The sequence below is a fragment of the Simochromis diagramma genome, unplaced genomic scaffold (assembly GCF_900408965.1).
Source record: "Simochromis diagramma unplaced genomic scaffold, fSimDia1.1 OVJJ01000753.1, whole genome shotgun sequence".
NCBI lineage: Eukaryota > Metazoa > Chordata > Actinopteri > Cichliformes > Cichlidae > Simochromis > Simochromis diagramma.
Genome location: NW_024387523.1, coordinates 2723134 through 2748173, shown reverse-complemented (window position 1 = coordinate 2748173; position 25040 = coordinate 2723134). Strand labels below are relative to the sequence as shown.

The window sequence follows — 25040 nt, the reverse complement described above, 5'->3', positions numbered from 1 at the left end:
TGTTTTCTACCGCTGTATTTAAGTTTCCCTCTCCCTTTTCCCTTTATGTGTTTCATGTCTTATGTTGTCAAGTTTATATTGTCTTGTCTTCGTCACGTTTCCTGTTATATTTTGAAGGTCTGTGTCCTATGTCAGTGTAGTCAGCTTTGCTTCCTTTGTCTCGTTATGTCAGACTAGTGTCAGCTGTTTCTCCATGTGTTTCCACTTCCCCCTAATCACCGTTGTGTGTAATTAGTTTGTGTGTTTCTGTTCATTCCTCGTCAGGTCATCTGTTGTCACGCCATGTTCTTTACACCAGGTTTCATGTCCAGGTTGTTTCATATTGTTGTTTAGATTTCCCAGTTTAGGTTTGTGTTCATTTTGCTTCAGTTTGCCTTGCCTTTTGTTTGTACCTTTTACCAGCCTCATTAAACGGCTCGCTTTTTGTTAACATTCAAGTTTTGTTCCCTGTTCCTTGGGGTCTGCGTTTTGGGTCCTTCTCATCAATTCATACAGTCTGCCCTCGCCAGACTGTGACAGAACGACCTGACCATGATGGACCCAGCGGACATTTATTTCAGTGACTTTTTTGAATTCAAGATTCGTGTTACGATTCTTCACGGACTTTGGATTATTTCCTCTGCAGGCAAACAGGAGGAGGAGAAGGAGGCTACTCAGGCTCAGATGACCCGGATAGCCACGGCTAACCCAAGGTTTCTGGATTTTTTGCCTGAGGGTTTTAAAGAACTTTGTTACTGCCTCAACCTGCTCTCATTGAACATGCTGGCTTCAGGCTCTCGCCTGTGTCACCACAGCAGCAGACAAGTGCTGTGTTTTCCTCAACACAACCAGTGGCTGCTTCAAGCGCTACATTCATCTCAGCTGTAACGGCACCAGCCTCCGCAACCACAGTTTCCAGGAGGAGCCCGTCAAGCCATCAGCGTCGCCTGCAGCTGCCTCGTCAGCTGCCTCGTCAGCTGCCTCGTCAGCTTCAGTTTCACCTGCAGCAGCCGCTTCAGCTTTGCCTTCGCCTTGCCTGGTCCGGCTTCGGCTTCGCCTGGTCCGGCTTCAGCTTCAGCCTCGCCTGGCCCTGCCACGACCCAGCCAGAGGTCGACGCCACGCCTCTGCTCGTCTCGCCTGCCACGCCTGGTCCTGCCACGCCTCAGCCCGAGGACGTCGCACACCTGGTCCGGCGCCCGCCAAGCCTGGTCCGGCGCCCGCCAAGCCATGTCTATGGAAAACCAACAAGGCTGTTTTTCCATGGCCACGCTGCCGTCGACCACCAGCCAAGCCACTTGTGAGTCTTCATTCTTGGCCACTTTCTGGGCCGCTGGCTGGATATCATCACCGTCGTGGGCGGCCTCCTGATCTGCTCCATCGCTGCTGTTGGAAAATAGTCAACATTTATGCACATGAGACACATATGAGACAATGATTGAGCTGCTAGAAGACATTTTTTTTAACAGTAGTCTAGTGTAATCTAACAAATATTTCTTTAGTTTCAAGTACTTTAAAATCAGAAAGCTATAAAAGCTTGCTTGTCATCCATAACTCAAAATGTAATTTTTTGGGGGGAAATAACTCCAAATTTCGAGTTAATAAGTCAACATTTTAAGTTAGTTTCTCTAAATGTTAAGTTAGTAAGTTGAAGCTTCGAGTTAATGCTGCCAATCAAGTCAAGTGGCTTTTATTGTCACTTCAAACATGTACAGTGGTACAGTACTGGTGCTACATATGACATATAACAGACAAACACAGGACTACGTAAAGTGCAATGTGTAAAAATTGCAAATACACAAGACAAAACAGTGCAACACTAGACAGACCAGGACGATACAGGCACAAGACAGTGCAATGGAAATATGCACAAAACTGAGTATTGTGCAAAAAGTAACTTGGGGTCTGAAGGTGTGTGTGTGTGTGTGTGTGTGTGAGTATGTGTGAGAAACTGCAGATAAGTGCTTGGTTGTGACATGTATGAAGGTGTCACAACCAGTGTCCGTGATGGAGGGAAGAGAAGCTCCAATGATCATCACGCGATTAGTCCCGTACTTTAGCTAGAATGAAAAAAAGACACAAAGCTGAAGTTATTTTGTCTTTACGTTGCACAGCTGCCTCTTCTCCCCTCATTCTCTCTCCCTCCCGCTCCTGTTGCTACTCTGAATGGCTTAATTTTCTTGTTACTTGGAAACAGACGGGTGGACACAGACACACTCAAAATCAGGTAGTGATAGCATCAGTGAGCTAGGAATATATATGTTAATAGGAAAATTGTACTTAGTAATCAGTATAATCTTTTAATGATATAAGTTTGCATATGGTAGAATGCTGCATGTAATCATTTGTGTGTAGAAGTATATAGTTGGTGGCATATTGAAAGAATGTCTCATCCTAGGAGGTCTGTAACATTCTAGGGTGTTCACCCCCACATCCTAGGAGCATGGGAGAGGTCGTACCTTGTCTTATTGTTTTACGGTAGGATTAATGTAGCTATGTCAGTTTTAGTTTAAGTGCTTCTTTACATATAGATGAACTGTTGGATTTTCCAGACCAGCAGGTTAAGGGAAGTCGTTTCTGGGGCCACACTCTGACCACACACACACACACACTCCAATGTAAGGAACAAACGCTCACTGAAGTATAAATAAAGGCAGTTTCTCAGCGCGAGTCTCAGTTTGGAGGCTGCCCTTGCTAGCAAGACGTTCTGTGTGTTTCTCTTCTCTGAGTCTTTACTGAAGAAGTGTTTTAGAGTATATTCCTTGACAATATAATAAACATGTACATAATACATATGCTGTTTTGCAGGCAATAACACCATGTGATTCACCTAGTAACACAAGGATTTCATCATCTATGAAACCGTGCTGACCATGCAGTACTCAGTAGTTTACTCATTCATAACCATTAGCTGTAACATTGGTAGCTTATCAGTAGCGCTGATAGCTGATGCCTTCCACGTTCTGCTTCATGGTAACAAGACTATTACTATTACAGTTTTTTACAGACGCTAGGACACATTTCCCAATACTTAGGTCACTTTTGCAAAACACTTCACACAATCCTCCTAACTGACCGTCAGCTTGGCAAAGCAGTTCATTTCACATTCAAAATGCACTACAACTACCAAAACACTTCATTCAGGTCTCAAATAAACTCATTCTTCCAGAACACTAGCAAAGGTTGACAGCCGACAAACACACTTTGTCACCCACAACACCATGACCTAAAAAACACTAACAACATGTAGCATTACACAGTGTTTTCTTGTGTAAAACAAGGACACATCTCTGTTTATAATTTCAATATATGTTACTGGAATGAATCAGACATCATGCAGAATTCGTTAATATTTGTTTATGTATTTTTATTTTTTTGCACTAAGTAATCCCAAAATACAAGAATTTGTATACACACCATCCACTGATACACATACAATAGTAATGCTAATCTACTCGGTCTTCTCCATTTGGCCACAGGTTCTCATCCACATCACATCTTATGTCATCTAGGGCAATACACCTAGGAAAGAATCTTCTGGCATGCCAGAATTGAAGGAGTTGAAAAATTGAAGGAGTAACACCTGTGTAGATGTTCATCTACAATGAGAATAAGCTGTGGCTGGTTAAACTGCATTTTTAGATTTAAAATATGTTTCAATAAAATATTGCTGTTGCATTTTGCTGTCTTTTCAAGTTTTGCATTGTGTTATTGTTTTGGCCATAAGTTTAACAGTTTTGAAAACAGTATGTAAGCACATGAAAAATGTCCTGTACGTACAAAGATTTTTGGCAGTTGTTGTGTCTGAGTGAGAAGATAATTCATGAAATTTGAGAGATGTAGTCATTGAATGCATTTTGTGCCAAAACAATGATAACTGATCCTCAGTTTAGCCCACATAGACTTCTGTTGTGCTCACTGTGTGAGGAGTTTTGCAAACGTGACCTAAGTATTGAGAAATGTGTCCTAGCGTCTGTAAAAAACTGTAACTTACTTGCGTACCTTCACCGAGCTTCCTGATTGGCAGAGGTAACTTGAAATTTCGGTTTGCAAATTGTGTGGGCTCATGCAGTACACTGGCAACAATATTTGTTTTCTTCTATGTTTGCATGTTGTTATTGTTGTTAGATATGCTGGAATTTATTTTTTTATTGCTGACCTGTGTGTTTTGCTTATGCAGTAATGTGAAAATCTTATCTCTGGGACTAATACTTATCTTACTACAGAATTTATTTATTGCATTTTCCAGGAAGGCCGTTCAAAGTCTTTTCCAAGGAACATTAAGACATATCATTGAGGCAGATCTTTCAAGTGCCCGTTTAGCCGACAGGGTAAATGGGCAACCACATGCTGCATAGATAAATGCAGCAGCTCAGGTTCAGCTCTGAGGTGCTATGCTACGTGTCTTCCTGCTTTCCTGTCCACTCTTCATTGTGGTGTCCAAAAAGACAGATCCTCCTTCTTCCCTGACAGTCTCTCTGCATAGCTGTAATGATAAAGACACTGTTCTTACACATTCTAAAAATCAAAGCTAGTGTTTCTGAACTAGGTTGCTTAAGCCTCCTTGCACTCGTTCCAAGTATGTTTTATTATAGATTTATTGGGTTTGGTGGATTTATTGGACACTGGATCAGCCTAATAAGAGATGTGTTTGCCGTTCATTTGTTCATGAGTCCTCGGCACGTCTACACTACACTCATGATACTTCTTTCAGAACTGATTTTTCATGCTGTGTTTGATTCGTTGCCCTTGTGAAAGACTTTGCAGGGTGAATTTTAAAAAGTGCTCAATAAATTATCATATTTTTTCTGTTATTTTTATTACTATAAAACATTTATAAACATTATAGATTACATATATCTTATTTTTTTCTCTTTAATATTTCTGCAGAAGATAAAATTAGGATTATTAAGACAACGTGAATAATGGAACGCTAATCCAGTCCAAGAATAACTTCTGTGGCTGTAAATGAGCATAATATGTCAACTTTAATTATGTCTTTGTTTAAACTTTGCAAATAATCGATTGTAATCAGGCAGCACGGTGGTGGAGTGGTTTGCACTGTTGCTTCACAGCAAGAAAGTTCTGACTCCACCGGCTGGTTGGCCGTCACTAACAAGACAAATTTGCAGCGATCAGAGAAGTTTGAGACAAGTGTGTGGAGCGCCAGCCAGCCCATATTTACTCGAATTCCAGACTTTACTCTTAATGAGTATCCGGTTGCTTTGGGGGATGTTGACCTTTCAAGCAGTATATGTCAAGTAAGCAGTCTAAATATTGCATAAAGATATGGGCAACTTGTGTTGCAGGGCCAAGTTATAGCTGGAATATACAGGTTTACACGGGGAAACCTGCAGACAGTGTTCCTGAAAAGAATCAAGTGAGGTTTGTAGTTCTGGAGATCGATTGGAGGTCTGAATGGACATAAGATGATAATTTCTTCATCACCTGAAGTCTTAGTAAGAAGCTGCGTCAGACACGATTACTTTGGGGATAATTTCCTCTGTACACAAATAAAATATTCTCAGTTAAAACAGGTGTTACTTTATATGACTGCATAAAAATTTAAAAATGTATCAAAACAAATGTTCTTGGTAATTTTGACCCAAAGTGGTCTGTGATCAACAGTATCCTATATTTTATCCGATTATTGCTTATAGTTAAAATAATCCTGAAATGATCCCTTTTATAACCCGAATTCAAAGCATATAAAGTCAGAATATTGACACATACAGGGCATAAATTACAAACACATGTTCAAAAACTGTAATGTCCATAACAACTTAGGTTGATAAAAAGATCAACACAAGAAGTAGTGATAATATAGCTATTATAGTCTTTATGAATAGTCTTAAAGGAACAGACATTTTTGGGACTCATTGTTGTAAATGTTCCTGTCATAACACCATACTAAGTGTGAACCTAGGAAAGAAAATATGTTTGGTGGCCAAAGTTACAGTATTTTCTTTCTTTTGAATGCATAAGTTCACATACACTACAAATGCTTCAAACAAGCTCATATTAACATGTGTTATTTACAATAGGATTAAAAAGAGCTTCATAAGTTTGTAAATAAGATGTTTCTTCCAAAAATATTTTAATCAACTCCATCAGAGAATTTAAATATTAGTGAAAACTTGGTAATAAAGGGATTCACGGACTTTAATTATACCACTGAATGATGTGGCCACACTTACTGGTCTGGGTACACGAGTGGGAGGAGAAAGACCAACATCATAATGGGCTGAGCTTCACCTGCTGTGAAAAGCTGTATCCTTATCCAGAAAGTAGATGTTGGAGGACAATGAGAGTGATCTGAGTGAGAAGAAGGCACAGCAAAGGGAATGAGACTTTAAGCTACAGTCTGAGGCTGACCTGAGCATTTGTATTAACAGTCTAAATAACAGTTTGATTACAATTTTTAAGGCATTGTATCCAAGAATGGCAACTTCTTGGCGATTTACACTTATTCTGTGCATGCTGCTGATGGCGTGTGGAGGCTTGAGCCTGGCTAGTGAAGAAGCAGAACCCCGAAATTCTCAAACAGACACTGGGACGGGCTCAAACTCTAACGCAACTGAAGAGGGTGGTCATGGAGCGGTGCCCATCACTACACTGCCTATTGTGACCTGGAAGTGGCATCACGTCACCACACAGTACCTGGTGGCCCTGTGGATCCTGGTTGCCTGGCTCTGCAAACTCAGTAAGTCTTGCAAAGCCAAATTGATGGAAGTGCTCTTCTTCCGGCATTATAAACTCCTCTGCACCCAAGAAATTTTTTAATTTTTAAATATGTATGTAGTTTAGGGTTATTCTGATCATCTATTTTTGCCACTGGGTCATTTTCTTAATTGTTTTAATTATTTCTCATGGAAGTGCTCACAAAATAAATAAAAATAGTTATAAAAAAAAAGAGTGTGTAAGTTCACTTATATTCAAATAGGGCCAAATCTTATATCACAAGGGAGGATTCAGGGTCACCTGATCCAGGCCTAACAGTATGCTTAGCAAAACGGAAAGTTTTAAGCCTAATCTTAAAAGCAGACATGGTTTGCTACAGGCTCTCCCTCCCATTGTATTTTTAAATACTCTAGGAACCACAAGTAAGCCCACTGTCTGAGAGCAGAGTGTTCTAATGGGGTTATATGGTACTATAAAGTTATTAAGATAAGATGGGGCCTGATTATTTAAGACTTTGTAAGTGAGGAGCAGGATTTTGAATTCAATTCTGGATTTAACAGGGAGCCAATCAAGAGAAGCCAAAACAGGAGAAATATGCTCTCTCTTTCTAGTCCCTGTCAATATTCTTGCTGCAGCATTTTGGATTAACTGAAGGCTTTTCAGGGAGTTTTTAGGACATCCTGATAATAATGAATTACAGTAGTCCAGCCTGGAAGTAATAAATGCATGAACTAGTTTTTCAGCGTCACTGTGAGACAGAATGTTAAAAATTACCCCAAGTTTGGTGGCCAAGCTAATGTCATCCAGAGTAAGCATCTGGTTAGATACCATATTTCTATGATTTTATGGCCAAGTACAATAACCTAATTTTTCTTTGAATTTAGAAGCAGAAAATTGGAGGTCAACCAAGTCTTTATCTTTAAGACCTTTCTGCAGTTTGTGTTATCTGGCTTTATGGATAGATAAAGTTGTGTTTCATGTGCATAGCAGGGACAATGTAAGGTATGCCTTTTAATGATATTGCCTAAAGGAAGCATGTTGATCATATTCAGGATTGAAATATTAATTAATGGTAGGACTTCTTTGAGCAGTCTTATAGGAATGGGCTCTAAAAGACATGTTGATAGTTTGGAGGAAGCAATAACTTAAGTTAACTCAGAAAGATCAATTTGAGAAAAAGACTAAATAAATATCAGTGATACAGAAAGTGGTTACATCTGTGAAATGATTATGAGTAATTTTTCTTTAATGGTTAAAATTTCATTTGTGAAGAAATTCATGAAGTCAGTACCAGTGCTGTCAGCGTTAATCTCGTTAAAACCGCTCTAACGCTTTTACGCCGTGCAGCCCCGCACACTGCGCTAACTCGCTAATGGAGATTTGCCGCGTTAATGCGGTTATGGCGTTAACATCATTTTAACGAGATTAACGCTGACAGCACTAGTCAGTACCAGTTAACATTAAATGAATGGCTTGTTCAACAGAGTTCTTACTTTTTGTTCGCCTGGAAACAAGGCTAGAGAGAAACGTGGGGTTTTTCTTAATTTCTTTAATCAGTGATGAACATGATTGATGAAGATGTTCCAGCTTCCCAGCAGTCGCAAACACTTTTTTGAGGCTAAATGATGATCTTCAAAATTAGTGATGCGCCATTTCCTCTGCAGCTTATGACTAATCTGCATTAAGGCACATCTTTGACAGTTAGCAAAATGTTATAACTTAACATTGTTGACCTAATGAGACAATTTTTATTAAGCCATCAGGTAGGACTGAATAAGGTGATATTATATTGCTTTGTAATTACTGATAAATTTCAGCTGGTGACATGACTTTTCATGGCTTATTGGAACTCACATTCTCCACCTCTTCAATTATTTCCCCCCCATGTCATTCCTCATTATTACACATGACTTAGTTTCTGAACATCTATAGTTTTATTTCATTGCATATGTGAATTGGATGGGTTGTTACCAAGATCTGGTGAGAATATCATTTCAATAGCACCTTTAGAAATATATTTGCTTAGAAAACTGGTGACTTATCTTACCTGCTATATATCTGTCCACAGTCCCTAAATATAAATAAAATATTGCAACAGTTGCAAATGATCAAATGGAGTTTTATGTATATGGTTTTACTTAAAGTGCAGTGAAGGTTTGAATGTTTGCCAGCTCCTACCTGACTACAAGCAGACTGGCTTAAAATCAAAGGTTGTTACAAAGGTTGATAGTATTGATTGATGGTTCTTGTCCTGATCTTTTTTTTCTCCTCTCAGTCATTGAGTCCAACCACCATGTCACCAACGTCATACCCGAGAGCGTCCTGCTCATCTGCTTCGGTTTTGTTTTGGGTGGCATGATTTGGGGTGCAGACAAGATGCAGACCTTCAGACTGACCCCGACAGTCTTCTTCTATTTCCTGTTGCCTCAAGTCATTCTGGACGCAGGCTACCACATGCCAAACAAACTGTTCTTCACCAACCTGGGTGCCATCTTGGTCTATGCTGTCATTGGGACCTGCTGGAATGCTGCCAGTTTGGGGCTGTCGCTGTGGGGGTGTCACATGGGAGGATTCATGGGTAAGAGAGGATTTTTATTTTGTTTCATTTCAGCAAACCTGCTACCACGGCTCACATAGAGGAAGTGATGTCAAAGCTCAGCGGCCCGAGATGAGAGATGGACTCAAACGCAGATTCAACCTGAGACTCGAGAAAGTGATAAATAAAAGAACTTTATCTAACAATGGCGTGGTGCACAAGGTGAACAGAGCTAAGGTTGTGAACTGAGCAGGTATATGAACATGAACTGTGAGACTAAGGGAAGGTTGCAAATAACATGAAGTGTGAGAGGACACTATGCTGGCTGGAATTGGGATCTTGGTGGGGGAAGCAGAGGCAGGTCAAAGGTTAAAAGAAAAAGGTCAAGAAATTTCCAGTTAACTCTGTCAAATGCTTTTTCTGCATCTAAAGAAAATATTGTAGTTTTGATGTTTTTACTGTATGAGTAGTCTATTAAATTAAATAATCTACGTGCGTTTGTTGAGGAGTGCCTACCTTTTATGAAACCAGTTTGGTCAGGATGAATTAAGAGGGGGGTTATTTTCTCTAATCTCTTTAAGAGAGCTTTGTAGATTATTTTAAAGTCTACATTTATAAGGGATATTAGACGATAGCTTGAGGGAAATAAAGGCTCTTTTCCTGGTTTTAACTGGAGATTAATGTTTGCAGAATTCATATTTGATGGAAATCTGCCGTCTTCTTTGATTTCCAACGACGTTCTGTTAAAAACTGGTGCTAGAATCGTCCAGAATTCTTTGTAGAATTCTGCAGGAAAGCCGTCTGGACCTGGAGCCTTAATGTTGGGGATGCTTATCAGGGCTTCCTGGAGTTCACCTGGTGTCAGTGGTGAATCCAGCGCCATTGCTTGAGTGTCTAATAATTTTGGAAGAGTTATGTTGTCCAAAAACTGATCAATTTCCTTTTTAGATGGGTTTATTTGTGGTGAATACAACGTCTTTTAGAAATCGCCTGAAAATGTTGTTTTATTTGTATTCGGATCACTATATTGTGTTCCCGATGAATCTTGAACAGCACATATAGTTGTTTTTTCTTCACACAAGGTTTTAGCTGATGATCTGGTGGAGAGTGCAGGTCATAAGTAGTGCGTAGTCTTAAATAACATCATGCACTAGTTTGATTTGCGGTCAATGAGCCGAGCATGGTGGACAGTAGGCTTCTTCTAGGGAGAAAGTGGAAAACTACTATCCAGGAAGACGAAACTCATTTCTGGTCATGGCACGTTTTAATGGCTCTAAGAGCAAGGTCAACTAAAAAGAAGAGGAACAATATTTTGCGCGTTAGGAAAGAGCATCAAGTGGCCAACTAGGAGAAATCAGTTGCAGTTGTGGATCATGTTTCAGCCTTGGATCTTAGTTAGTTTTTTAGCATTGCAGTTAACTTGATGGTTTGTTTCAGGGGAAACAAAGACACATCACACAAATGATATTTCTACATCCGCGGTGACTCAGGAAAGCTGCCTGAGAAGAGTTTTCTTTAGTATAAAACCAATCCTTTAAAACATTCCTTTTACTCTTTGTTTGGATACATTAAACATCGACATCACTAACAGCTAATTTGACTTCCTTTTAACACTTCATCAAAATGCAGACAAATGAAAATAAGATTTAAGTGGATTTTTAGTTCATTACAGCTCCAGGCTTGTCTGAGTCTTTATACCAGGAGCCCCCAATCCCAGTCCACGAGGGCCGGTGTCCCTGCAGGTTTTAGATGTGTCCTTGATCCATCACAGCTGATTTAAAAGGATAAATTGCCTTCTCAACATGTCTTCAAGTTCTCCAGAGGCCTGGTAATGAACTAATCGTGTGATTCAGGTGTGTGGACCCAGGGTGAGATCTAAAACCTGCAGGGACACCGGCCCTCATGGACTGGGATTGGGGACCCCTGCCTTAAACCTTTGGGTGAAGAATACTGAGTCTGACCACTGCCAAACCAGTGCACTGGATGAGACTGGAGAGAGATTTGACATGGACTTTTCCTACCAATAAATGAGAATGTTTTACCAAATGACACAGCATTTCATTCCAGCATTTCAGTTTGCAGCAAAGTGCCAGATTGATCATAGTTATAGTACAATTGAACAAAACTGAATATATTTCCTGCTCTTTGTATCTGTACAGGTGACCTGGACATCAGTCTGCTGCAGTACCTTCTTTTTGGCAGTCTGATGGCTGCTGTGGACCCCGTGGCCGTCATCGCTGTGTTTGAGCAGGTCCACGTTAACGACGTCCTCTTTATCATAGTGTTTGGAGAGTCGCTGCTCAACGATGGTGTAACAGTGGTTCGTATGCATCATTGCTTTGTTTAGCATTACTTAAGTAGCATAACAGTTTGTGAGTTTGCTGAGACACCCATCATAGCAATGTAGTAGAGTAAGTAAACACTTGGGCCCTTTAGTGTAAGAGGAAACTATGAAAGGTCAGTTTGGTAACAAAATGCATTTATGTAACTATAGCATGTTGTACTGCATAAGGACAGTGAAACAAAATCTGACCAGCTGAATTCTTTCCTCCTTCCTTCGTCTCTGTAAATGTACAGTCGTGGTGAAAAGAAAAAAGCTCTTTTACGTATCAGGACATAGTAAATAATATCTGGTCCTTAATAGTCTCAAAATTAGGTGAGTCAAACCAGAGGTGTCATGAGTTTGCAGCACTTGCAGACCCATTTGGAGTGTTAAGTTGAAGACCAAGATGCAGATATGCAGAAAAAGAAGAAATAAACAGAAAACACACCTTTATTGGTTAAAATGTCCAGCAACAACATAACATTAACAAAAGCAGCTGGAGTAACACAAGGGAACACACTGGGAGTAAAGAGACAGTCTGACAAGGACTAAGAAGAAGACAGAATTATTTGTGTACAGTGGTGTGAAAAAGTGTTTGCCACCCAAACCAGCAACAGCTGCAATCAAGCGTTTGCGATAACTGGACATCAGTCTTTTACAGCACAGTGGAGGAATTTTGGTCCAGTCATCTTTGCAGAATTGATGTAATTCAGCCACACTGGAGGTTTTTCGAGCATAAACCGCCTTTTTAAAGTCATAGCACAGCATCTCAATCAATTGTGTTCAGTTTTTAAAATCAACAGTTGCCTCAAGGCGCCTGATATTGTAAGGTAAAGACATACAAATACTACAAAAAACAGAAAAACCCCAACAATCATATGACCCCCTTGGGATGAGGGGAGGAAGACAGTACAAAAGACATGCTGTAGAAGAGAGTAAGGGATGGATAATAACTAACATTATTACATTACTAATAACACAGAATGATCGAGAAAGGTGACAGAAGAAGAAAAACTCAATGCATCATGGGAATTCCCCAGCAGATTAGGTCTACTGCAGGGTAACTAAGGCAGGATTCAGGTACACCTGATCCAGCCCCAACGATATGCTTTTGCCTCTAGCAGATCATGGAGTTTTGCCAGTTCCCTGGCAAAACTGTGACAACTCTTTATGTTCCCTGTTGCTCAGCACTGGTTTTTGTATTGGAACTCTGCCATGCAGGCCATTTCTGCCCAGTGTCTAACTTTATGATGGAGTCATGAACTCTGACCAGGACTGAGGCAAGTTAGGCCTGCAGTTATTTGGATGTTGTTCTGGGTTCTTTTGTGACCTCTTGGATGAGTTGTTACTGAACTCTTGGAAAAATCAGAATCAGAATCAGAGAGACTTAATTTATCCCCAAGGGGCAATTAAGATACAACAGAGCAGCATGATGTTAAAAATAAGGACAGGGCGTAAACAGGCAAAACGAATGAGAAAAAAAAAAACTTAAAATACACAGTATATACACAGTTTTAAAATTAAAGTCACTGAATAAGTGAATAAAAAACTGTAGGTGACTAAAAGTGAATAAACTGTCGGCAGTATAAAAAGAGTGTAGAGTAGTTTATGTTTATGGTGTGGGAAATGGGCTTATGGATGGTGGTGGTGACTGAAGCAGCCAGATCCCTCTGCCTACTGGAGATGGTCACCACCATCTCTTTGGTTTTGCTCACGTTCAGTTCAAGTTCGGAGCTGTTACACCACTCTACAAACTCCCACATGCTCAGCACCCTCACCTAAATCATAAGGCGTTGCCATGTTGAGAATGTGATAGAAGTTTTTCTCCTGTTGAATGGTACAAGCTAGAATGGACAAGTCTGGAAAACATTTTTACCAGATGACCAGTCATTAATTTTTCTTCCATCCAATTTTTCTTTCATCTCTTAGGTGCTCTTCAATGTGTTTGATGCATTTGTGTCACTGGGAGGATCCCAAATTGATGCTGCAGAAATTGCTAAAGGAATAGGTAAGACATGACATTTATTAAGCTGTTAATAGAGAATTTATCAGTGCATGCAGCTGACTGCACGTTTCCACAACCTTATAAACTAGGGCTGAGTGATGAAGTCACTTGCGTGAATCACAAAACATTTCTTCCACTGAAAATGATTTGTCCAGATGAACAGAATTTACTTTTTGGGACTCTCTCTCCACAGTTTCCTTCTTCGTGGTTGCATTTGGCGGTTCCCTTGTGGGCATAGCATTCGGCCTACTAATTTCACTTCTGACCAGATGCACAAAAAATGTCAAGATCATCGAGCCAGGCTTCATCTTTGTCATGGGATACCTTTCCTACCTGACTGCTGAGATGCTTTCTCTGTCTGCTATCCTTTCGTGAGTATTTCACAATTGAAATATCATTTACTTTATTATGTCTTATCCATTTTCTATATGTAAAAATGTAGTAAACATATTTAGATGCACAAAATTTATATTTGTGTTTCCTTCTGTAGGACTGTCTTCTGCGGTGTGTTATGTCAGAAGTACGTCAGAGCAAACATGCATGAGCATTCAGTCCAAACTGTCAAATATGCCATGAAGGTTTTCGCCAATGGATCAGAAACCATCATCTTTGTTTTCCTCGGTATCTCGGCCATCGATAAGGTTATCTGGGTTTGGAACACGGGCTTCATCCTCCTCACAGTCTTCTTCGTCTTTGTGTATAGATTCATTGGTGAGATTTGGTCCTTTTGCTATCACATGCACACATTGTGATTTAAAGGTTTGTGTGTTATACAAAGAAATTTTCTGTGTTTGTACTGCAGGTGTGTTTTTCCTCACCTGGATCCTTAACAGGTACAGGCTGGTCCCGCTGGAATTCATAGATCAGGTGATTATGAGCTACGGTGGCCTACGAGGGGCTGTTGCGTATGGCCTGGCTGTGATGCTGGATGAAAACAAGATAAAAGAGAAAAACCTGATGGTCTGCACTACACTCATTGTGGTTTACTTCACTGTCATCTGGCAGGTAGTAAAAGTTTGGTTTTTATTATTAAATGTATACATTATTTTCTTTCTTCTTACACAGTCCGCATTAGAGCTAAAGGTTTGCACATTACTGCTTCACATTGTTGCAGGGAATGACGATGAAACCTCTGGTCACGTGGCTGAAAGTAAAGAGAGCTGAAGTGAAAGAGCTCACACTCCTAGAAAAAATGACAAACAAGGTAAATCTTAAAAAACATCTCATGTTTCACCTACACAACCATTTTCTGTCCAGTTATTAGAGTCCTTCTCCTTTCTTTAGATGTTTAATCACACTCTGGTCGCCATAGAAGACATATCAGGACAAATAGGACACAACTGTCAGAGGAGCAAGTATGAAAAGACTTGATACATAAATTCAAAATGCCTTTTCATTTTAAAATAGGCTACAGTGATCTGTTTTCTTTTTGCTAAGGTGGAAGTATTTTGAGGAGAAGTGGATGTCGAGGATTTTGATGAAGCCGTCTGCAAGGAAGAAACAAGACCAAGTCTTTGATGTCTTCCATCAGCTGAACCTCAAGGATGCCATGGAATATGTGACTGAAGTGAGCATCATTTGTACATTTTAAGTATATTTTGCTGAAATGCTCATTTTGGAAAACTAATAAGTTTGCCGCATGTAAAGAAAGCTCTGTCTTCTTCTGTTGCAGGGCGAGCGTAGAGGCTCACTGGAATTTATCCGTAAAGAAAGTGTTGCTATTGATTTCAGGAAAAAGTTTGAAAGTGAACACTCAGAGGACATGCCTGGCATGAGGGCGAACATGTCAAATGGTCACTGTGCAAAGCCCACTACGAGGTAAGCAATCTGGATTTTTCTGATAATAAGAGGAGAGCTAAAAGCAGACTTACAAGCCATTATATAATTGGGTGGTGATGAATCAGAGGCCACAAAAAATTATTTTAATTTGAAGAAAAATCTAACTAGCTAACTAGGAGCACTGCAACTATTCAGTGCCTGAAAACAGCTCATTTCACAACCATATTTTAAAATATAAACCAGAGGGAACATAGCCCTTTTAATATTCTAGTATTACTTTAAATCACTGGCACGATTGTCTTCCTCTGTACTAGAGACCCTATTCCATCAGTGAGCGTGGAAATGCACGAGCACGCCATGAAGGCTAAGAACGAAGCTGAGGCAGTTAACGCTCACAACCTTCTGGATCAGCATCTTTACAAGAGCAGGAAGCAGGTAATGAGCACATTCAGTCATCACATGGAGGGCTTACTAAAGCAGCTTAGTGCTGCACTTTCATTTCATTGGAGACAAAATGTTAAATGTTGTCATTGTGTTACTTAAATTTGTAAGTCTTAGTTCAAGCACCATGATCAAAGACATTCCTTTGTTTCTGACCTCCCCAGCCTGTTGGTGGGGGAGGCTGTAGTGTTTTATTATGGGCACATCCTACAGTTAGCGTTCTGTTTCTTATTTAGTGAGGATGTTTTACTTCCTGCCTTTTTGACCTCACCTGTGTTTGTGTATGTTGAGACCATTGGAGGGGTTAAGCCATATACAGGGTAGATGATCCTTTTTGTGTGCAGGAGGTCACACAAATGCACACCCTAACACAAACACACACACACGTGCACACACACATTCTTGCACATGCACACACACACAGATGCTCGCACATGCATGCACACACACACACACACACACACACACACAGATGCTTGCACATACATGCACACACACATACACATTCACACACACACACACAGATGCTCGCACATGCATGCACACACACACACACAGATGCTCGCATATACATGCACACACACACACACACACACACACACACAACACACACACAGATGCTCGCACATACATGTACACACACATACACATGCACACACACACACACAAAATCAAAGTAAAATCAAAACAAAAAATGCATATATAACACTTTTCTTATGTCCTGCTCATGCCAGTCACTCAATTCCCGTGAAAAGATATGAAAGGTTATTCTACTGTTCTCCTTAAAGGTGACACTAATAAACTAATAAAAAAATATATATATCAGTCAGGACCACGGTAGAAAGATATTTCCAGGAATCAGCATCAACAGATGCAAATGATCAAGTCAGGCACAGCAGTTACAGATGCAACTGTGAGCAGTTTCATGCACCTCAAATCCAGCTGCCTGAGATTTATATTTGTAGAATTTGTATATTTGTATATCAGCACTGAGACCAGCTGAATTGCCTGGACTGTGGCTGAGCTTGACTTCATGGTCTTCGTGGTTTGTTTTTATCAATGAGTTTTCTTTTCTTGTTCATAGCATCGCCACAGGTTCAGTCGCAGCAAATTCATAATCAACAAAGATGAGAAAGAAGTCCAGGAGATCTTCAAGAGAACCATGAAGAACCGAATGGAGTCATTCCAGCCTGCAAAGACGGGCGTTTCACCAAAGACGGTCATCAAGCACACAAAGAAGGAACACCGGCAGAAGGTAAAGAGAAAGAGAGGGAATGAGTTTACCACAAAGAGCAAAGAGCTGATTATGTCTTTGTGAGGTTCAGTGAAGAAGAAAAGTGTCTTTTGCAAATACGGCCCTTACTGATTCTTTATTTTCAGTTCTGTTTTTTGTTGTACAAAATAGTAAATAATTCCCTATTGAGCCTTTATTAAACTTCCTTGAAATAATATTCATAAACTCTCTTCCATGTGTGAAAGTGGACAAAAATATTGGATTTTGCTTCTTGAAGTAAAATTTAAGTAAAATTAATCTTTTTTTTTTTATTTTTCTTTTGTCTGTTTGGTACAGTTTCAATTCCAAAAAAAAGGAAGTTGTTTAAAATATATTATTATTATTATATTATTATATATATAATTACTACAAAATTCCAATGATTTGTACATCTCACAAATCTATATTTGATTCAAAATAGAGCAAAATAGAATCATAAAACATATCATATGTTTAAACTGAGAAATTAAACTCAGAAGATGTCAATTTTTAAGAAAGATATTTATTTTGAACTTGATGGCAGCGATACATTTTAAAAAGAGTTGGGACATCTCCATGTTTACCACTGTGTGCCAGCACACAGAACAGCCCATAAACTTCCCGACATTCCCTGAAAAATATGTTGTCTGGTCAGTCCAAAACTCAGGACCATGACACTTTGGCCCAAAGAAGATAGAAGTGTCCGGATCATGTTCACAAATGGCTTCTTCTTTGGAGGACAGAGCTCTGACCTGCATTTGTTGATTAACTTGATTAACTTGTTAATGAGCCCATGCAGTGATTTCCATGGCAGAATTGTGTTTTTAATGCAGTGCTGCCTGAGAGCCAGAAAATCACCTAAATCCAATATTGATTTTTAACATTGCCCCTTTTGCAGATCCTTTACATTTCTTGTTGATATTATGTACTATAGATGCTGAGATATTCAGTGTCTTCACAATTTTACATTAAGGAACTAGGAATTAGTGTGAAGTTATCGCACAATTTGTAGACCCAGATTTTTGCAGATTTGTGCAAAAGACAGAAAACTATTCCCACTCATATTCACACCTATGGGCAAAATAGAGTTAACCTAACCCTACCAACAGAATGTCTTGAGAGGACCTTCTTGCTGGGAGGCAACTGTGCTCATCACTGCCCGACCATAACAGTGCCAATCTCTGCTTCATACTGCTGCAGAGAACAATATTCAAATATTAATATAAATATTTAAAGTATTGTGTAATAAATGTATCATATTGGTTTATTACCAGAGCTCATATAGAACTTTAAGACCGATACCTACACAGATATTTTTAAAAAGTTAAATATTCCTTTATACCTTTTTCCTTTCAGATACATGAAACACTAGTAGACATGATACATTTGTGATGTCTACTTATTTCCTCAATTCAGCTGGTTGTTGTTTGTAGTGTTGCAAACATGCTTGTTGCCATCAGGGAAGTTGCAGAGTGCCCTCTGCTAGACAAAATATGTAACAGCAACATTGGTAGCATAGTTGAAGGATGTTGGTCTTGTCTCTTTTTTTACTTCACCTTCCATTTTTTTTTTGAAACATAGCGTGTGATCAAATGACTCTTCCTCCTCTTACAGATGCCAAAAGGAAAGTCAATAAGCCAGACTAAACTCTGCTATTCGGGTGATGAAGGTTTGTATGTCTGCTTTTGTTGTTGTTGTTGTTGTTGTTGTTGTTTTATAGATTTAAAATCTTAGTCAACAAATTTTCTCATTTTCATTTATAGATTTTGGGTTCTCAGAGGGAGATAGCGCCTCTGGCTATGACTTGCCATACCCTTCTTTCCCCATGAGAGATTCCAAACCAGGAGGTGAAATAATCCACTTTCTACATCCCGTATGAAAATGAGAGAAAACATATTTTTCAGAAATAATTAAGAGCAGAAAATGCTTTTACTATAAACACAAAGATTACAACATATAACAGAGGGGACTAAATAGACAGTACATATGCAATACATTTAAAAAAGGTGAAGTACATGTGTGAAAACAACGCATTATCATAGGATTATTATAGAATTGCCTAATTCTGTTCTCACTCTGCAAGCGAACACTTATAAAACATTTTGACAGCACTGAGTCGTGTTGAGTTTGATTTATGTACACAGACAAGAAGGACCAAGCACAATGAAAATCTGCAGACATAAAGAGTTATATAGATTTAGCATCTAGAGAACAGAGGTAATCTAATAAAATATGAAGTACTGCTCAGGTGCATTAATAAAAAGGAGCAGCCAATAATGTCACTTGTATAAAAAAAAAAAAATTATGCAGAGAACAGCAATGTCTCCAATATTGAACCCTGAGGTACTAATTCAGTTTTTTTCTTTCATCAAGGTGGGATTGAGAACTCAGCCTTTGTGTCAGATTTGTACCCCACGGATTCATTGCAGATCCCTCCTTGGCTGGCAGAGGGTGAGCTCGACAGCAGCATGGTGGCTCCGTCACTGCGAGCCCAGGCAAGCCCGCCCACATCACCGATGGAAATGCGCCATCTGGGGCTTCTTCATGTCAGCACTCGCTCCACTGACACAAAGCAGATGAACAATGATCAATTGCCGCTGCCACCAACACATCCTCCTCCTCCACCTCCCAGTAGCCACATGTAACTGGATCCCAATCCCAACACCCTGTTCTGTCTCACTTGAACCTGGGACAAAGACATAAAACAAACCTCAGACATCTACTCTCATATTGACAAGGAAATGTTTTCTTTTCCGTAGCTGTGTTTAGCTTCTGTGTTTCTACACAGAACATACACAGTTTCAAACCTCTGTGCTCTTCAAACAACCCCTGCTGTTTTTAGGTTCAGCCTTCACTTGACAAAGAAAAACTGCACTGAAACAAATCCTTCATGTTCAACATAAAAGATATGTTGAACACCCTCATATAATCTGTGGTTTGTAGTGAATCTGCCATTGAAAACCATTATTTAAGGATTTTTAAAAATATCTTAATATGATGCCAAAACTTTTCAAATGATGTGGATTTTCTCTATATAGCAATAATAACAACAGGGTTTAAATAGAGTGATTTAAAATAGTTTGTGAATCTATAATCCATAGATTCGTATTGCACAATACAACGAAAGCTTTCACCACCAGGGGGCACTATTTTCCCTGTCAATGTGAGACATACTATTACTCGCATAATAAAATCCTGCATAGGTCAATGATGCACATGGATGTTCACATCTTCCATTCATCACGCAGGATCTTTGTAAGCTTTCGAGTAGGCGTAAGGATGGTTCCACAGTATGTGGCATCAACTTTCACACATGGGTGGATCTACAAGGGGGCATGGGGTCAAATAAAATACTTTTTTTTTTTTTTTTTTTTTTTTTAAATAAAAATAATCTCTTGCCATCCCTAGTGCCGCCCTAGTTTTGCATGCGATGGTTTTGTTTATAAAAAAAATAATAAGCTAGCATTAACACTTTGAGCACAGCTGGATATAAACTGAATATGAATTCTAAAACTGAATTTATTGCATAGTGTTACCGCCAACCCCCACCCCACACACACTTCACCCTTAAAAAATGGTTCATCCCATAGTGGTGCCCAGCTTTAATTCTTGTTGTCAGTATCAATCAACCTATGATTGTGCCAGAGCACATTTTGAATGAACACCATGGACATTTCATCACAGGTGGTTGATTGTTACACTCTGGAATTGGAGTGAAGGTGAGTGTTCTTAACCCTCTGGGGTTATTGGTATTTTTTTGTTTTTGTTTTTTTTATTTGGTTGTTAAGTAAGAGGGGAACGTTTGGGGAGTGATTGCAGCGAGAAAAAGTGAGTTATGAGATGTGAGAGATTTGTGACGTTTAGCGTGTTTGGAGTGTGTAGTTAGTGCGTTGTCTTGTCTTGTGTACTCAGTGTAGTGTAGTTGTTGTTTTGTGTGTTGTGTGTGGCTTCTTATTCAGACACCTGATTGCTTTGTAATTTCAATTTTAGTAGTATTTTTGAATGGTTGTACAAAAACACCTGAGGCATTGGCTGCATTTTTAGGTACAACTTTATTGTTTAAAAAATTTGCACAAAACATTTTAAAGTTTATATTTGCATTTCAAGTTATGAAAATAATTCACTAAAAATATTTGTGGTTATTACATTAAAAATTATATAAGATTTTCCTACTAGGATTTTATGTTTGTTTTTTTGTGTGATTTCAGATCAACTGTGTTAATACAGTATGTCAATAAAAAAAAAAAACTATAAATTTCAACATGTGAAATTGTGCTGAAAAGGACGATACCAAGCAAGGCTAATCTAGGTAAATATAAAGGTCAAATCAAAAGTAATCAAAAATGGCCAATTAAATTGTGGGTCTTAGAGGGTTAACCAAGTAAAATATGAAAAATTAGATTTAAATTTTTGGTCAAAAGTGTGTTCATGAAAGTGCAGATTTCTGTCATTTTGTTTAAATTTAAGCATGAAACAATTTTAACATTTCTAATAAAAAAAAAGTTTGAAACTTAAGTTAGAATTGTGTTTGTAAATGAACCATCCCATTTTGAGTAGCTTTCTGGATTTTGTACTTATTGGGCTACATACTTATTATATAGGCTATACAGTATATACAATCAAAATTCACATGTTTTATTTCATCCACATGTTTAATTATGTGGGCTAAAGATAAGAAGAAAGTTGTAGACTATATTTATATGAAGCATGTATATACTTACTGCATTTGATGTATGTTAACCATATATGGATGTAGCACTTGCATATGTGCAAACAAGAAATATGGCTTTGATTTTGATTTCCATGTCAGCCTTAGAACATTTCTTTAGATCTAACTGTGAGGCAAACACACTGCAGTGGGAACTATTTAAACATTTGCACAGATTCAATGCACTCATCTCAAGATTCATAGCACAGTTCAGATTCTTAGCATAGCGATGCCGCTTTTTAAAATATCTTTTTAGGATTTTGGGGGGTTCTGTGGTTTTATTTGGGGGGGTGGGGGAGACTTTAGAACCTGAAGTAAATGCTCTTGACACACTCACATGCGCTTCTGGACAGAGACCTCAGATGTTGTTCCTGGGTAAGTATCAGAGTAAGAATCTGGTTAGTTATCATATTTCTAGGAATTTTAGGGCCAAGTACAACAATCTCAATTTGATCTGAATTTAGAAGCAGAAAGTTGGAGGTACATCCAGGTCTTCACGTCTTTAAGACATTCCTGCAGTTTAACTAATTGGCGTGCTATATCTGACTTCATGGATAGATTTGGTAGAAAGTTGGGTGTCATCTGCATAGCAGTGAAAATGTATGTTATGCCTTCTAACGATACTGCTTAAGGGAAGCATCTATAATGTAAACAGAATTGGTCCTAGCACTGAAGCCTGTGAAACTCCATAATTAACCTTAGTGTGTGAAGAGACCTCTCCATTTACATGAACAAATTGGAGTCTGTTAGATTGATATAATACAAACCACTGCAGCACAGTACCTGTAATACCTACAGGATTGCTTTAATCGTGCTAATAGAATATTATGGTCGACAGTATCGAACGCTGCACTGAGGTCTAGCAGGACAAGCACAGAGATGAGTCCACTGTCAGAGGCCATAAGAAGATCATTTGTAACCTTCACTAAAGCTGTTTCTGTGCTGTGATGAGCTCTGAAACCTGACTGAAACTCTTCAAATAAGCCATTCCTCTGCAGATGTTTGACAACTACTCTTTCAAGGATTTTTGAGCTGAGAGGAAGTTTGGAGATTGGCCAATAATTAGCTAAGACAGCTGGGTCAAGAGATGCTTTTTTAATTAACATTTAACTACAGCCAGCTTGAAGCCCTGTGGTACATAGTCGATTATTAGAGATAGGTTGATCATATTTAAGATTAAAGCATTAATTAATGGTAGAACTTCTTTCAGCAGTCTTGTAGAAATGGGGTCTAAAAGACACGTTGATGGTTTGGAGAAATTACTGGAGTTAACTCAGAAAGATCACTGGTGCTGAAAGTAGCTGTAGATAATTTTACATCTGTGAGATGATTATGACTAATTATTTCTACTAGTTAAATTTTTATTTGTGAAGAAGTTCATGAAGTCATTACTAGTTAACGTTAAAGGAATGATGGGCTCAACAGTACTCTGACTTTTTGTCAGCCTGGCTACAGCGCTGAAGAGAAACCTTGTTCTTACTTTCTTCAATCAGTGATGAACAGTAAGATGTACTAGCATTAAGGAAGGCTTTTTAAGTACCGAACTATTTCTCCAGGATAAATGATGATCTTCTAAATATGTGAAACGCCTTTTCTTCTCCAGCTTACACATTATCTGCCTTAAGGTGTGCGTTTGAGAGTTATACCTGGGAGTCAAGTACTTCTGATTTGAGGCTCTCTTTTTCACAGGAGCTACAGTATCCCGAGTCATAAACAGGTAAATTTATTTACAAGATAATCAACCTGTCAATCATTACTAAGGTTGGTGGAAATGTTCCTAAACTAAAGGTATTCATTCAACAACCCTAACAATACCATGACAAACTGGAATGAAGGGACCGAAAACTACAAACGCAGCAATGACTGGTGAATGTTTAAAATGTCACTGAATGACATCCTTTACTCCTTCTTTAATTCTTCAACCGCACACTCATACATGACCTTACTCAAAGAGGAGTAGTATACATATAAAAGGCTCAGTCCAGGATTTCTAGCCTTTCTGAAGTCACTGCTGACCACAGACTGTGTCAGGACTGAGGACACAAAGTCGCAGACAACGTAGTGAAGCGCGACAGTAGAAAGCCCTTCTGAGGTAATACGGGCACGAGAAGGCTTCTTTTCTTCAGTCAATTTATTTTTTTAAATGCTACACTGTGGATATGCACACCACTGTCTGTTAGGGTCAGTGTTGTTGATCTGTTTTCTCCTAGAGCCTAGTGTTTGATAGAATTTAACTAATGTATAGCCATTCACTACAGACTCATTATTCAGTACTTATCTGATTAATTGCTCTGGCTTTTTCACAGAAACTCTAAATTTCTTCCTCTTTTCATTATTGCAGAAAGTGAAAAGTCACTCTCATCTTTATCCATAAACAAGTTGTTTATCATAAAGGGCTCACTTCTTTCCTATTCTTACTTGTATTTGCCTTCATAATTGAATTTCCTCTATCTGCCTGTGCATTCAGTCTGTATTTCCCAGGTTTATGATTGAGGCAGATGTAAAATTATATGAATGGCTTCTGGGGACATCTACAGTACGGAGTAAGCAACTTGCATGAGGTGTGTCACTGTGTCTTTGACTTGCTCTGACTGTTACAATACCTGAGCAAACAGGTCAAGCCACGGAAAATTACGACAGCTAAAATGCAAATAGAATACGTCTTACTTATAAACCTGACGTACATACTTTAGAAAAAAGTTTCACGGATGTGACGTTACTGCCTACAGATGGTATTTCCTGATGGATTTCCCTCAGCGGAGGAGGAGAGGAGGGACTAAGAGCTTTGTCAAGTTAGACTCAATGAAACAGTGGAAATCCTACAAATTATCCTGTTTGCTTTATATGGTTCAAAATTCTAGCTTACTGTTAAAGTATAATGTTAAAAATATATATTAACAATCACGACAGGTAGAATTTTTACCACTCTTCATTACAATGTTGCTTCAGCTCATTGAGGTTTGCAGGCATTCATTTCTGCACAACTCTCTTAAGATCTGATCACAGCAATTTGCTTATTGCAACACCTTTCCTTTCTGTTTCAGTTATTCTGCTGCAGATTTGCTGTTGTGTGGAGGACAGATGGCCTCATGTAAAATACTTTTGTATACAGTTTATGGTTGACAGGTTCTATGGCTGCAGAACAAGGCCAAATCCTCAACCTTCCACCACCATGCTTAATAGTTGGTATGAGGTTGTTCCAGAGGTCTTGTGCTTTGTTTAGGTGCAACTTAGCAAACTGATTGTATGTCTTTAGAGAGGAAAGGCATCTTTTCATCTTGTTTGTCTTTTTTAAAAATATACCATTTTAGCAGACAAAAAACAAAGGAAACTAAAAG

The 25040-nt window shown here is 38.9% G+C and overlaps 1 protein-coding gene across 1 annotated transcript; it reads left to right on the top strand.

Moving 5' to 3' along the window:
• Positions 1–6204: 6204 nt before the first annotated feature.
• LOC120726587 (sodium/hydrogen exchanger 3-like) lies at positions 6205–21060 on the top strand. Its single transcript, XM_040020263.1, has 16 exons — positions 6205–6680; positions 8934–9236; positions 11354–11514; positions 13447–13525; positions 13716–13893; positions 14013–14233; positions 14325–14527; positions 14637–14726; positions 14807–14877; positions 14960–15089; positions 15195–15340; positions 15616–15736; positions 16827–16997; positions 18609–18663; positions 18758–18841; positions 19368–21060. Exons 1-16 carry the CDS (start codon positions 6419–6421, stop codon positions 19637–19639), a joined length of 2547 nt encoding a protein of 848 aa, XP_039876197.1. The 5' UTR covers positions 6205–6418; the 3' UTR covers positions 19640–21060.
• The last annotated feature ends 3980 nt before the right edge of the window (positions 21061–25040 follow it).

Bases quoted from the DNA above. Each gene is read 5' to 3' on its own strand.
- LOC120726587 (XM_040020263.1), top strand. From the start codon at position 6,419: ATGGCAACTTCTTGGCGATTTACACTTATTCTGTGCATGCTGCTGATG. The intron at 11,515-13,446 runs GTTCGTATGCAT...TTCATCTCTTAG, and splicing joins TCAACGATGGTGTAACAGTG to GTGCTCTTCAATGTGTTTGA. The intron at 14,878-14,959 runs GTATGAAAAGAC...CTTTTTGCTAAG, and splicing joins CACAACTGTCAGAGGAGCAA to GTGGAAGTATTTTGAGGAGA.